The sequence below is a fragment of the Centropristis striata genome, chromosome 11 (genome assembly GCF_030273125.1).
Source record: "Centropristis striata isolate RG_2023a ecotype Rhode Island chromosome 11, C.striata_1.0, whole genome shotgun sequence".
Classification (NCBI taxonomy): domain Eukaryota; kingdom Metazoa; phylum Chordata; class Actinopteri; order Perciformes; family Serranidae; genus Centropristis; species Centropristis striata.
This window is the reverse complement of record NC_081527.1, coordinates 15,948,724-15,964,670: the sequence shown is the minus strand read 5'-3', so window position 1 is coordinate 15,964,670 and position 15,947 is coordinate 15,948,724. Positions and strand designations below refer to the sequence as shown.

Sequence of the window (15,947 nt, the reverse complement as noted above, 5' to 3'; positions counted from 1 at the left end):
CCATGGAGTTGTGTGTTATTAACATGTTGTGTGGCCGCCACCTTGTCTGGCTCAAGGAAGCTATTTATGTGACTTTCTGCCTGGCTCACATTACCAGACTGGTGAGCATCTAGGGTCTAGGTTAAAGCCTGGGTCGCCCATAGGTCATCCTGTGTGTGAGAAAGTTAGGAGCACAAAGACAGGCTGACAGCAAACACGAATGCAGGGTGGTAGCAGTTAAACAGAGGCCACTGTGTTGCCTGTATTGAGCATTTGTTTTCTCGGTATGTGAATTTTCAGTGTGTACAGTTGGTGCATGAGGCATGTTTTGCTGTGTTGCCAGATAGCCCTGTTATTTTTCATCTGTTTAACCCTAATCCACTGCTCAAGTGTGGGTGTGTGTGCATGTGTGTGATTCCTGGTGTCCATGGGTGTTTTCCTTGGCACTGGCAATAATCCACCTAGCTGTGGACACACACCCACACACTCTCACCAATGAATGGATTAGACTGTTAATCTCTTAGATCACGCTGCATGTGTGCACACGTATGCATGCGTGCAATCACACACACACACACACACACACACACACACACACACACACGCACGCGCACATGCACGCACACACACACACACACACACACACACACACACACACATACTGTACAGTGTGCTTTGAAACAGTCAGTTATGCAATGGCATTCAGTTATGTGTGTCAGCATATCAGAGTGGTCGCCATCAGGCCATTTTGTCAAATGTGCTTCAGAAGGAAAGTATGGCCATTTACCAGCTGTTCACATGTAATGTGTCCTAAATGCCTAGATGCATACTTCTCCAAAGCTTCAGAGGCAGCAGTGTCAGACTGGAAAAACACAACCACAACTCCGGTCTAGTTAGCTTCACTGTGAAATCTAGCATTCATTACTGTCTTTTTTCATGACAGCTGCTTGGTTGGAAAGCAGTGGTATTCATATGTAGAGTGTCAAATGCATGGCATTCTTGGAATTTAAGCCCATGTTGTGTGGAAAGATGTTTCATCAGAATGCTGGCATTTCAAAAATTGTCATTTTTACAGACCTCAAGAGCAGCACTGCTTTGCTTTGTGAAAAAAAGCTATTTCTTCTTCTCGCAGGAGTTTGACATCATTGTTTTGCAAAGTGTCTGTCAGAAAAACATGCCCATGCATCAATAAAAGGAATTGATAAGCTCAGTGGCATACCATTCCAATGTATTGGACAACTTGTAATAGGTTTTCGATTCCAAATCCCTACCATGATGCCAACAACAAATAGGATGTGAAATACCAAAGTACAAAAAAGTGAATAATACCTTAGTGACACCACTAGAGCTAGAATGGGATAAATTCATGTAATCACTTCATGCTGTACTATTGATATGCTTATTCAAAAAATAATAACCAAGAAATGAGAAAGTGCTATTAAGGACAAGAAATATTTGAAAGCTCAGTTTAATAGATTCCTACTGCGCTCGGGCTGATTGGGGACTTGATTATTGAGCTCTTTTGTGTATTTGCAGAGCAAGCAGTATCCACTACCTTGGTTTACTCCAGGTAAACTGTAACCTCTTTTTTCCTGGCAATCTGCCCCCCTAAATCTAATGCAAACTGTTGCCACAAATGGTCAGGGTGTAGAATACAGTCTATCCAGTCTACCTGCAAGCACAAAGGAAATTATTCAAGTTTCATGCAAAAATGTAAAGTTTTAGGAAGCCTTTTTTTCCTCATGTGAGGCATTTGTGTTTACTGCTCTGCCACTGTGGTAATAGTTGACTATTAAATAAAATTCTCAGCCGACGACAATGAAAAGATAGTATTATGTATTCCAATTTTCCAACATACCAACGTGAAGGACAAAGAAACCAGGGTTTTGAATAAATGGTGCACAACTGGGGGCATGCTCAAAATCCTCCATAAACACATTGAATAGTGCCAAGTCTGAATTGCCCAGCTCAAAATTGCATATCTCAATCAGCATAACACCTGCACAGGTTAACATATTCTGAATAGATGGAACCAATGTTGCATCAAAACTCACCACAGGCGTGAAATTGCCTGAAAATAAACTGCTGCAATGGCTTTGCATTATGTTTTTGAGACCCGAGTGTTTATTTTATTGTCATCCTTTTTAGTCCCCATGGACCAGAAAGAAACAAAGCTCACTAAGTAGTGTGATGCTGACATAACTGGAAAAAGAGGCCAGCATTTTCACTTGTCCTGTTTTGTTCACAGACTCCCAGACGAATGACGAAGACACTTTGGCTTTGAGTCATTCTTAATTTCCTGTTGCCCTCTCCTCTCTCTGTGTTTCCCACCATCTCTTAAAGCCGCTGGCTGTCGGTCTCTCCCATGCTTTATCACACTGTCCGCGACCTTATTCTGCCTTCCCAGATTGCTGTTTAATAGGAGCCTTCCTCCCTGGTGAACAGTGATAAGCTAATGGTTCGGGAATTGCTCACCATTCAGCAGCCGTGTCTGTCAAAGAAAGAGGGAAAGAAGTGATGGCGGAATGTTACAGGGTGTACAGTTTCCCCTAATTTTGACCCACGCATGGATTAATTGTTGTGTGGGTGGTTGGTTTATGCATATGTGTAATTTTAGGAGAGGCCATGTAATTGGCTTGCTACCTCTGTGCTGATTGGCCTCGCAGAAGGTGGCTGATTAATGCAGAACACCTACTCTGTCAATTTGAATATATTTGAATAGATCATTTAATTTTTGAGCAGATCTTATTCATGTGTGGTTTTATTCCATCTCTGTGCAATCAGTTTTAACTCTGTAATTCTTCTCCTCTCGCGGGACACATACCATATTATTATTACAACCGTATTTTTCAAGTTTATCATGCATTCCATGGAGTTTATTCAGACTGCAGGAACAATTCGGGAACAATAGAGACAGGAAATGGCGAGGGAAGGCTGGAAATTGGTTAATGCAGAGTAAATCTCTAATGTACGAAGAGTGGTCTTGTGGTATGTAATGAAAGAATGTTTTTTTTAGCTATCTCTAAGTACAGAAAATGGGTTGTGTCTGGTATTGTAAGCTCAGAAAATTGGACGTCTCAAGCATTAGCATTAGCTGCCCTCTCTGTTGTGGCCCTTTAGATGCTACTGCTGGAGCCTCCCACTAAAACAGCTCTTCTCCAGATTGAGCTGTCCTCCTCTGCTGATTACTCTAGTATCCTCTGGCTATGAGACTGAAAATGTGTGTGGGTGTGTGTGTGTGTGTGTGTGTGTGTGCGTGTGTGTCAAAGAGAGAAGGAGAGAATAAAAAAAAGTCTTAGTGTTAAAGGGAGAGCCATGACTGCTTGTTAAGGATACATTTCCTCTACACTTTGATCAAGAGTGGCTTACTGTTGCTCTCACCCAAATAGACACATGCGGATTTACACAAACACACACACACACACACTTACTCCAGTTTACCGAGTCAAATGGACGAGAGTGCCCTGTTTGTAACATTAGCCAACTGTTAGGTTAACCAACTGGAAACGTAATGCTCTGTTACAGGTGACCTTTCCTGCTGTGTCCCAGATGTGTGTCCAGCACCGTGTGTGTGTCTGTGTGTCTGTGTGTATTTGTGTGTGTGCATGTGCGCATGCGTGTGTGTGTGTGTGTGTGTGTGTTTAAAACTGCACGTTTGTTGTCCACTCTGCAGATGTTGTGAGTCTAAATGGAAAATCATCATGTTTTTATAACAAAAAAAAAGTCTCTCTGAAGAGGCTGTTTTTGCCTGGCTGCATCTGGAAGCCTAACACCTCCTACTATCTGTGTGTGTGTGTGTGTGTGTGCATATTGTGCTTCTTGTGTGTATTGTCTTTGCACAGATGTCCTTCAAATGGCAGGCAGCAAGCAGATTGCACTGGAAGAAATGGCCACAGGCCCATAATACACATACACACTAAAACCAGTCCAGGCATTCAAACGGCCGTCCCAGGGGCTGACAGATTGCAGCTGACCCCTGATAGCACCGTATGCTATTCCTCCATCAAGCATCTCTCTCACTCTTCCAATCCTCCCTCCCTTTTTTCCCTTCTTCTCCATTTCTTTGTACTTTCTCACCCTCTCATTCAATTTATTTTTCCTCCCAGCGACACGCACAGATCCCACAGACTTACATACGAGTGCCCTTCTCTAGGTCCAAACACTCTCTCTCACTCGGTGCATGGATGTGAGTCACACCATGACCAGTGAGAGGGTGCTGAGAGATGCTCAATGTCACCTTCTCCTCCGAGCTGGGCAGCCCGTCCTCCACTTTGGTGTTCGAAGAGGAAAATCGCCTTTAATTGCTGCACTTTAGAGTTGGCCTCGACGAAGCACTTAAAGGACAGTTACAGAAACTTGGTTGACACATAATCAGTGAAGTGCATGGATTCTTGTCATACACGCATTGACTATAAAAATACAGCTGAGATGGCAGACTGGATGGGGGGCATACACAGTGATTAACTCAGCCTACAGCTACAGTAAATGAAGCTGAAATGCTAGCTTGTAACCGTTGAGCCAGTGCACACAAAAATCACTAGCTAACGATGAAAAGGATGGCAGGATCAATCCTATCGATGGCAGCGCTGTGCCTTTAGACTTAACCTCAGTGGAACCTTTACCAGGTGCATGCTAATAACAGCCTGAGGGACATTTAATCATTAATCCTGCCTTTGTATTTGCCAAAGCTCAGTGATGTGACAATGATGCGGACATATTACAGTGATTAAACATTTACACCTTTCGAGACTTGACTTAAAATGACTTGACTGCAGAGTTCTGAGGATCCCACTGAGACTTAGACCTTATATAAGATCTATTAAAAAAGGTAAAATTGGGACAAAGATCTTGAGATTGTTACTGTCCATGTTATGTACATGAAAAAACATTGTCAGTTTTTATGTGGCAAATATATATATAACTTTTGTAGTAAGGTATTAGAACACTAAATTACAAAAAAAAAATAAAGTTTGTTAGTTTTTCATGATATCATTTTGCCGTTTACTTGCTTAAAGAAGACATATTAGGATCGTTTTAGGTTCATACTTTTTCATATTTTAGGTTGCCACTGGATTATTTTTTCGTGCTTTAATGTTAAAAAAACCCCATCATTTTTTGCGTGACTATTCAATATGTATTTTTATTTTATTTTTATAACTACGATATTGTGTGAAGATGTATGCCGATTTTTGTTTAGTTTTCAACACGAGACCATTGGAAACATTTGAATCATACACTTCTTTGTACGACGCACAATTTCCAATAAAAGTCTTTCTGAATTATTTCTTCATTTAAACTGCGTGGGAAGTGGAAAATACAATAGAATGAAAACTCAACTGTGTGGATTGAGTATATCGATACTGGATACTGGATACTGGATCTGATTTATAATTAAAAAAAAGACAGAAATCTCAGTTTTTACAATATGGGGCCTTTAAAATACATGGCAGTGGCCTGCTTCATATTAACTTTGACACTGTGATACAGAAAAAAACACACAAAAAATAATAAAGAAAAACCTTTCCAAGTTAAAAACTGATCAAAAGCAGTTTGTTGCCATATATTTGTATGTGTGTCCGTCTGTATGTTTTGATGTAAATCTGAGTAAACCCATGTAGTCTACAGTGAGAGACTGGTGAAAGCAGGAGGATTTCAGAGGGCCCTCAAGCAGGGAAGAGAAGAAAGGGAAAGGAATGTTTGGTGTGGTGGGAATTACAGAGAGGCAGTTAGAATGCTTGTCACTGCAGTGCCTTTGGGTGGGAAGGTAGACTCAGAGAGATTCAGTTAGGTGCCTTCTCTATAGAGGGAGTAATGCAATCAGAATGGAAATGCTACAACCTGCACTCCATCTATAAACACTGCTCAACAAAGTGCACACTGATATTAAATACAAATGAGATGTTGGCTTCTGTAATACAGACTATGGACGAGTCAATAACACCTACTGTTATTGTTATCACCTGGTTTTGACCTGTGAATCTAACATTCCCACTTGAGCCAGACAAAGAATAGCAAGGTAAATCCTTTTGACAATAATTGTTATATTTTATGGGTTTGAATGTATCTTTTGAAACATAAATCACCATTAATCCTCCCTAGTTGATTCTTGCATTTAGACAATTATGTTGTATTACATGTTTTATGATTAAATATGTGCTAATCTTGAATCTGCTTTGGATAAAGCCATGTTCAAAATCCTTGTTTTACAAGGTCAAAGGTTTTTACAGAGCTGATTTTGTGTATTTCTTTGTATCACTCAATAAATAGGAAAATACTGTCAACAGCCACGAAATCGAAAAAGTTTTTGCTATGATTTTAGGGATTAAAGGTTACATGAATCAGGCCATGAATGATACATGAACAAGCCCCTCTGCAAAAACCTTCAGAATACAGATAACTGGAAAGTTAAGTGTTTGTAAGTGTTGCTGAAGTGGAGATTTCTGGCTCAGAGTATGAGAAATAAACTCATTTTTTGAAAATGTCCTTTAAAGATAAGTAAATTCTATACATTTTGGAAAACACGTGATTAAAAAAAAAAGGAAGGAGGAAAGGGATTTCCGAACAGCCCCAGTGTGACACAATAGAGGCTTTTTGTTAGAAAAAATAGTATTTCATATTAGTATATTTATATAGTATATTTTATCTGCATACTCACTACAGTCTTTTGATTGTTTGTCTATGTTCTTTTGACAGAATTATCTAAAGCCTTCTCTTGTCTTCCCACCACAAATGTCTCAAATTGTTGTGCCCTACTCGACATATTTGTTTTTTTAAAATCATTTGTGAGCTTGCGTGTTTCCCTGAGAATTCATATTGTGTCTGGAAATGTATAATAGTGATGAATCATTATGTGCATTATCTGCTCACTTCACCTGCAACAGAACATCACATGAATTTTGTTCGCCTTAGGCTAATTTGAGTTGATGTGGATGACGGTATTTGCATCTTACATAATTTCTTTTACATTTTAGCCGCAGCTTGACTGCTGTTTTAACCAGCTTTGATAGCCCTTGTTTAAATTCTCTCATATGGTATTTGTGTGTGTGTGTGTGTGTGTGTGTGTGTGTGTACTTGCACAAATCCTGAGCTTACAGATCTGTTTTATTTGCCTGGGAGTTTGTGTATCAGTGTGTGTATGCACATGTTTGCAAATGCATGCACAGGCATGCGTGTCAGGAGTGCTCATTAAAATTGTATGGGAGCTGATGCTATACTCGTGCTCCACTGCTCTCGTTTCCTCAAAGTTCTCCACATCTTGCCAGGTAATCAGGCGGGCGAGCACATGCAGCTCTGCCACCTCAACTGCCAACAGCTTGGAGTGTAAGGCCATAAAAACAGCCACTGCAGCTAATTCACTCTGTCATGTTCATGTTCGCTGCTGAGTATTTTGTACAGCAGCAACATAAGAACTATTAATCTCAATTTCGTTGAGTGTTGACTGAATTGATGGAACCTGTAAATGCTAATGCCATATTTGTTCCCTTTCTCCTGCTGCTCCACCCCCCCCCCCCCCCCCCCCCCCCCCCCCCCCCCCTTTGTCTCCACCTGTCCTCCTTTCCAGGGGAGCACCTGCGCATCTGTCCCCAGGGTTACACCTGCTGCACCAGTGACATGGAGGACAGCTTGGCCATGCTGAGCCGCAGGGAGATGGAGGGAGTACTCAAAGAGGCTGGCCGATCCTTGCAGACCTCCCTCACTGGACAGTACAAGGCCTTCGATGGTGACTTTGTATATTCACTATAAGTGTATGAGTGAGTGAGGGAATGTGATGAGAGCACAAACATAATCAGCTCATCACATTTTGACATGTACAAGGACCAAGTCTGGGTGTTTTTGTTTCAGTTCTGACAGTACATTGTCTCTCCAGCTGTGATGTTTTCCTTTCACATACCCAGCCGACAAAGAAATGCAGACATACACAAACATTCGGACTGACAATAAGTGTAAGAGATAAGTCAAAGTGCTTTTATCATACAGTCCACAGACCGATGAAGAGCATCGATCTGCTGTCATGCTTCAACAGAGGAGTTGGTAATGCCTTGCAGGGCTGTTGTCAGAATGCCAAGTTGTTGAGTTTTAAGTCAGATCTACAGAAAATCCTCAGAAATGTGATCCAACTCATCAATACTTACTCCTTTCATGGAAGGATTTTGACATTATTTGAATTCCTTCTACTGAGTCAAGTAAGGCTTTAGTTACATTAAACAAAATTCTTATTCCCATGCATAGACTGTATAAAAAATAAATGGGGGAGTCACAATGATGTCACCGATTGGCAGTGGTGGAATGTAACTAAGTACATTTACTCAAGTACTGTACTTAAGTACAATTTTGAGGTACTTGTACTTTTACATTTTATGTAACTTTTACTTCTACTCCACTTAATTTTAAGGCAAATACTGTACTTTTTACTCAAGTACATTTAACAACCAGATTCTTTCAAGATTTAACATAAAAAAACACAAATTTAAATTTTTCAGATTTAACACAAATCAATTTAAAATGATTAGACATTTTTTTTAAATTAAACTTCACAACAGTATATTACGTAGTTAAAATGAGCCCTACTTTGAGAAAATGTAAATGCTGCTTACATAAATAAATAAATAAATAATCCGAAAATATATTTAGCATGTGAAACAATCTGAGTTGGTCCATTCTGCATAATGAGAATTTTGATGCCTCAAAAGTAGCAGCATCAAAATGCTTGTTATGCAGAATGCTTTTTCCACCACTACCTTGAGTTTGACACTCTGGTAGTCGCCAACTTGGTTTATGGCCATTACCATATTGGTTTTTTTTGCGACCAGCGCTGGATTGGGAGCCGGAATGGCGCTTTGGATAAACTGACACAAGTGCTAACTAGCTATCTTAATTAGCAAGGGACAATCATTATTCAAAATTAGTTATGTGAAAGCACAGTGGAAGTGAACTGTCCCCAAAGCATACCTTCCTTTATCATGTATTTGACTGAGGTAATAAATGCAGTGAGAAGTGGGGTCATTCTCTCAGACATACAGACTTTCTTTGGCAGCCATTGGAGCCGCCCCCTGTCGGCCATTTGAAACAATCTGGTTAATTGGCTTCACTTTTAAGGCCTGGAGGTTGCCTCTTGGTCCCATGATGCATTACTATTTAAAAATATGTTAACATTTTCCAGTAAGATGTTAACATTTATTGCACTGGGGTTTCAATGTTGTAGTGACATGGAGCAAGAGTCTGAATCACTAAATCTATTCCACAGCAAAGCAAAATATTGTTTAAGCTCTTAATACTAGAATATAAAATCAGGACTTAATTGCAGAATGTTAGAGACGAAATGAGAGAGAGAGACAGAGAGAGAGAGAGAGATTTTCAATCTAAGAACACTGGCGCACCAAGGCAATTATTTGTGTCTAATGACCTGCTCCAGTTAATAGAAGGGTGTCTCTGTGCTCCACTTGTTCCCCTTGGCCAGTCGGTGACAATGGATCTGTCAGCCGGGGCTCTGAGTTTGGCTAGTTAGCCTGACCTTTTCAGATCACAGTGATTAGTGGCAGAGTGACATTTCTTTACTCTTCTTCTATTGCTCTGTGTCCTTCTTTCTCATAGTCCCTCCTTTTCACACAGGGGGCTGTTTGCTGTGCCAAAGGGATACAATCACCCTGCCAAGCAGGACACACACACACACACACACACACACACACACACATATATAAATGCATAGATGCATATACAAACCTGTCCAGGACATCCAAATTGTCTCCAAGGGAGTTTATGTCATCCTTCAGTTCTTGAGCTTCCCCATTATTCAGGAAAACACCTCATTTAGCACAGCGTGCAAGTAAACAACACGGACAACAGACATACACATTCAAGCAGCACTCAGCTATGACCTCTAAACATTCTAATCTGCATCCAAAAACCCGTAGTTAAATACACAGACGCGTGACAAACGTGGTAACTTGTGTTGCCTCATAATGAAACCATTTGAAGCTTGTTTTTGTTCCTGTGTGCTGGCCAGATGTGTTCTTACAAATTTCTGAAATTCCTCTCCTCTCCTCTCCTCTCCTCTCCTCTCCTCTCCTCTCCTCTCCTCTCCTCTCCTCTCCTCTCCTCTCCTCTCCTCTCCTCTCCTCAACTTCAATTTTTTTGTTCCTCTTTTTCATCTCCCCTTATCTCACCCCAGTGAGCATCAGATGGGGATGGCAGAACTGACAGAGGGAGGAGAGAAGTATATGTGTGTTGAGACCTCGAGGTCTAAAAACCATCTGTTGTTGACGGCGTCCTCTGAAGGCCAGAGCGGAGCAATAGACTGGGGTTAATTAGACCATAATACGTTACATTTGCTGCCACATGATCAGCACAATTTGGGAGGATCCAGCGATTTTTACTAAAGACATCCTGTTGTTATCCTAAGCTGTTTAAAAGTGCAAATTAAGATGAGTCACTTCTGTTCCAGGCTTTGGTAAACGACATTTAACCTTTAAAAGTGGATTGGTTTTTGTAACTTGGAAAAATATTCAGGATGTTTGATATTTATGGTTAAAAATAGGTGAGGATTAGTTGTTTCCAAACCACATTTAGAGGAGAGGTTTTTGTTCATATGGCTGAAGGAGAGTAGAGTGACATTGTACCATTCTGCCAGTCCCTGCACATCTGGCTGTGTTTAGCAGGGTGTGGGCTAGCTAGCGCCATGTAGCTAAGTGTAGGGTGTTACTGTTCCAGCCCAGGCAGACTAGGCCTTTTTAGTTCCATGGACTTTGGAAGAAGCCCCAACCAAGCCACAGATTAAAGGACCAGCATGCTCACATACAGCTGGCTCTGGGCCTGAGTGTGTATATGTGAGCATGCAGATGTGTGTTTATATGCAAGTGTTTTTAAGTTTGTGATTTAGTGTGTGTCACTCTGTGAGTGAGTGAAAATTAGATTGGTCTCTGTATACAGTATGTGTGTATGTGGTTTGCGCTTGGTACTCCCAATCTCTTGTCTTTCATATTGTATGGAGAGCTACAAACTAAATAATATATTACATTAAACAAAACAAAGATGTGGTGTATGATGCAGAGGAGGAGAAAGGAGAGTGAAGGAGAGGACAGAGGGAAAACGAGACAGATGGAAGGACAAAAGATACCGAGTAAAAGGGACGCCAACAGAGCAAGGACGAAGGCAACAGATAAACAGGTGGAACTGGAAGAGAGACAGAGTAAGAAAAGGATAAACAGAGAAAGAGAGATGGGGTTACATATGAAAGTGAGAGGGAAAAGGTCAAAGAGGACACAGAGAGTGATGGCACCAAAGGGAGCTCTGTGTTAGATGGCAACCAGGTGTGTTAGACAGACGGAAGCCTTAGACCTGGCAGGTGGTGTTTGGCCTAATGGTGCCATCACTAGCATCTGGATTCATGTGTGTGTGTGTGTGTGTGTGTGTGTGTGTTCACTGGTTCTGCTGCCACATATAGCTTTATGCAAAAGCATACTTTTTTGCTTTGTCAGGGATACTTGTTCAGACTTGAAACACAATAACAAGATGAGAAAATATAATGTTCAACGTCCATACCTGTTACTTTAGAGAGTAAAATTAAAGATTAGATTTGGCACTGTATGATTCTACATTCAAATGAAAATTCAAGACTGTCCTCCCCCCAAAAAAATGACACCCTAGGTAATGCGTACAAGCAGCTTATTATGACATCCTTATGTATTTTGTAGGATGACGACCTCTAGTTGGCGGGATGAGTCAAACAAACACAGACATTTACCCAATAGACTGCTGGTTGTGCTCCATTTGAAACTAAATGTTACATTATTTGAACTTGCATACATAAGTTACCTTCAGTAATGTACTTAATTTAAGTCACATGGATAACTTAACATTACTACATTTCACGTAACTTTGTCATGTTCTACAACATATACCTACAATACGTAACAAAGTAAAGAAATTTAACAAATGTATTTATTTTAACACAAACAAGATCTTATCCTGATTTCCCTAAAACTAACCAAGTACTTTGTTGCCCAAACCTAACCAAACTGTGACTGTTTCACAATGTTAACTATGTGTTCCAACCACCGATAGGGGAGCTTATTTAGAAAACCTTCATGTAGACTTGAATGAATATGCAATGCAGTAACAGAATCTTAATTCAGATTTGATCAGTGCTGCCTAGTGTGACAATTTCATCAGAATTCCATGTGATGTGCTACATGCCAATCATCAGATCAAACCCGCCTTATGTGAGATAAACGGTTGTGAATGTAGCAAATGAAACATTGATTCAATTGGTTTCTAAGCTAACGGGTTGGAGGAAGTTTGGCAAAATTCTGTCCTTAACTCCCTCTAACACCAGGCTTGTGTCTCTGCCTTGATTAGAAATAAAAGGTCAAAATGGGACACAGCTTTTATATTTGGCTAAAAATGATGGAAACCTATCCATCTTTCTATTTGATTTTCTCAGTCGTTTAATGTTAAGAAATAACTTCAAACACATTTAAACTGTGCCTGACCTCTTGTTTAAATTGTGTATAAGGCTATGGCAGCATGACTTCAGAAAGCGGCTGAAATGTAATTCAATTGACTGGAACTATTTTGACAATCGATTCTTCATCAAAGTCATTTTTCATGGGAAAAAGCCAAACATTTTCTGGTGAATATCTTGGGAATCATTTATAGATCAAACAATTTATAAGGCCTATTTAACAGTCTTTTGTTATTTCTTTCGACCAGATAGATTCAAATGTAGATACAGAGAGCACAAGTCAGAGAAACTTAACTCTTGACTCTGGTCTTGAATCATCAACACCAACAGGCTACACACACATTCATGCACTGGCAGACAGTACTTATGAGCAGCCCAGTGCTTATTGGCCAGTGTGTTCCAGTCCATTTCAGTCCAAGGCAGATCAGTGGTCGTAGAGCTTAATCTGATTTGAAGAGTCCTGGCTGGCTGGCTGGGTTATGGGTACACTCATTTCTAGATGACCAAGCAGGACTCGCTTATTTATTCATTTAAGTAGAGCTCCTCTGAACATCTCCCAGCTGGACTGTTAAGTAATTCCATCTCCTCTCATGGAAAAAAACTGAGGGGGAGCAATCCATGAGAATGACATCAAGCACTCTCAATTGTATCCTATCAGATTGAGGAAACAGGCCCTAAACTTGGATCAAAGGACAAGTCTGTATCACCATCAGCCGATAGCAAGCAGCAGCCTGCTGTTTCTCTTTAGTCTGTCAGCTTATTGGGAGTTCTGTTACAGAGAAAATACTGTTTGGGTGATTTGCATTTGAGAATAATGACAGAACTCAACAAATGACCTTAAAGGTAAATCAAGACCTTTCTAATGTTATAAGTAGAGGATTATTGTAGGTTGTTGTATTTGATTGAATTGGTTTTAGCTAGGTGTACCTGTCGACTTTATAAAAGAAGTGGACATAGCCTCCTGGTCTGAAAAGTGAAGCCAATACCCTGAAACCTGCATTATTTACAATGGCGACTCCACTAGTTGCAAAAGAAGTTTGATTGCATAGAGGGTTATGAGAAAATTACTCTACATCTCACTTGATTTATAATATCCAGAAAACATTTTCCTAATGAGTTGATGGTCCCAATCGCTAGTTTCAAGTCCTCTTTAATACAATATGATGTTCATTCTGTAAATTATGGTTCCATTTATATTAAAATAGACATAAAGCAGGATATGTGTCAGGGTTTGGCTATTTTGAAATTGACATGTCGCCACCATTACGACCTGCGAATCACATTTAGATAAATTCATACATCCAGCTTGTTTTACCTTGAAAAATTGAAGCTGACTTTGTTAGCAGCAACATGATTCAGATTCGGATTCGGATTCTCATTCTGACATTGCATGGCATATCGAGGAGCCAGGTGCCATCAGGTTCCTGGTATAGGTGGGTGTGCATCTTGTCCTTGGGTTCTCAGTCAGATATGCCCCTTGCTCCTCCAGAGCTCCACCCTTTTGTCCAAATATGGTCACTCCTGGCTCCAAAAAGAACAAGATGGTGACGACCACAATGCCAAACTCAAAGCTTCGAAATAGTAGTCCACAAATCAATGGTTGACTTCCTGGTGGCTATATCCCCTTCTTTTATACAGTCTGCGGTTTTACCTAATAAACTGGCCACTTATCGTTTTCAACAACATTTAGCCCAGTGTTCCTTTCTTTTCACCTCCAAATCACTAACCCATGTTTACTGAGATTGGACACTGGTGGCGCATTCTACATCTGTCTTGCAATATTCCTACAATTAAGCAACAGATTTGATTCACTCCCACCTCCCGCCGCCCACCTTCTAATTTCCTGCTTTCAGGGTCACCTCTGATGATGTCATGAGAGACAAGGACATCTGCTCCCATTGTGGTGCTTGATTGGCTCATGTTATCTGCATGCAAATCACGTCGGTGGGGACCTGGAGTACATTGGCCTAATTATGCCAAACACATTACTCACTAGGAGCGATGGTGCCTTGGAAGGATAAAATGAAAGAGAGAGAAAACAAGAAAGAGAGAAAAAGAAAAAATAATGCAGTGATAGAGAGGATGGCATTGGGGCAAGCAATGGAAAGTAAGATGAGATAGAGGGAAAAAGAGAACCAAATGATAGTGAGGGTAAGGAATGGCATGGAGTTTTGGAGGTAACAAGCAAGGGAAAACAGCTGAAAAGAGAACCAGATGGATTGAAAAAAATATGCATGGGTAAATGGTGCATAATGTTAGCAAGGGAAAGTCAGTGGAGAGAAAGAGAGAAAGTGGAAGAAAAGCTTCCACAGAGAGCCTGTTGATAAATGACATGCATTATGTGATGTGTCGGCTTGTTTAATATAAGGGACCTTTTAATAGCATCTAAATGCTGGCTAAGGGGCTTGCAGTGCTCCTGGGGCACCGAATGTGTGTGATAAGTGTTGTTATTGATGGAGAGTCAGACTGACACATAAACAGTCTAATGGCTCCCATATCATCATTTGTGCATTCAGGGCACCCAGGACAGCAGTTTTGTTTTTTTGTTCTGGTTGCGTTTATATCTGCATTGTCCTTGCACAGATGGAAAACTAACAAAAGGAAAGGAAAGTATCCTGGGTACTTGTGGATGAGGAGTAGTTCAGGTAGAAAATGTAGAGATCACAAAAGCTGAAGAGACAATAGATGGGTACAGTGTACTCTTTCGTCCTCATACTGAGAGGATTTGGTTTCTGTTTAGATGTTTTCCTAGCTGTTTTGTTACTAATGGGATATCTCAGAACCATATTAACATATTTTGGTTAAAATTAAGGGCCATTTTTGTGTAAATTGGATCATCATATTGCAACAAGTCAAGCAACCTATACGACCACATAGGCTGTTTCTTCCTACCCTCTTATGGGAGCCACAAAAGAGGTTCTTAAACTATCACCAGTAGCTTTGGCAGAAGTTCAACACATCCTCATACTTACAGTAAATGTTACAGTGCAAATATGTGCTTAATGTTGTGAAGCGGTTGTAGCTCGGTTAGGTTTAAGCAACAAAACTACTTGGTTATAAGAAGGATAAGTAAGTATGCTTGTTACATTACTTTACTTCCATATATAAATAGGTGATTTAGCAATGCATGTGATGTACTTAACTACTTAACATTTTTTTCATTAGTTACGTTACTTACATAGTTCCGGCAACTTCAGATAAGTCAGTGCTGACTTTTGGGTCAAGGTCCTAGGTATGTTTGTTTAGCAGACTTTATTGCTCTTTATTCTGTATCATCTGACTTCCTCTTTAAGTCATCATAATTACTATGGCCACAAGAGGTTGCCGCCTAACAATAAGTGTGAAGTTCAAAGCTTTTTCCACAAACTACCTTTGCCATATTTCCCTTTATGAAAAGATGTGAATTTTGGATAATAATTCCTTAACCAGTAGGGATAAATAGGATTCCTTGCTGTAAGACAAATCTATCTGTATGGACCAAAAATGATTTTTTGGCATTTAGATTTTT

At 40.3% G+C, this 15,947-nt stretch overlaps 1 protein-coding gene across 2 annotated transcripts in view; it reads left to right on the top strand.

The window, feature by feature from the left end:
• The window catches only part of gpc1b (glypican 1b), a 79,883-nt gene that overhangs the window by 38,328 nt on the left and 25,608 nt on the right, over positions 1–15,947 (top strand). For both annotated transcript variants that reach the window (XM_059344202.1, XM_059344201.1), the window contains one exon: positions 7,541–7,699. In XM_059344202.1, the coding sequence (XP_059200185.1) occupies positions 7,541–7,699 (159 nt within the window). The remainder of the gene's footprint in view (positions 1–7,540; positions 7,700–15,947) is intronic.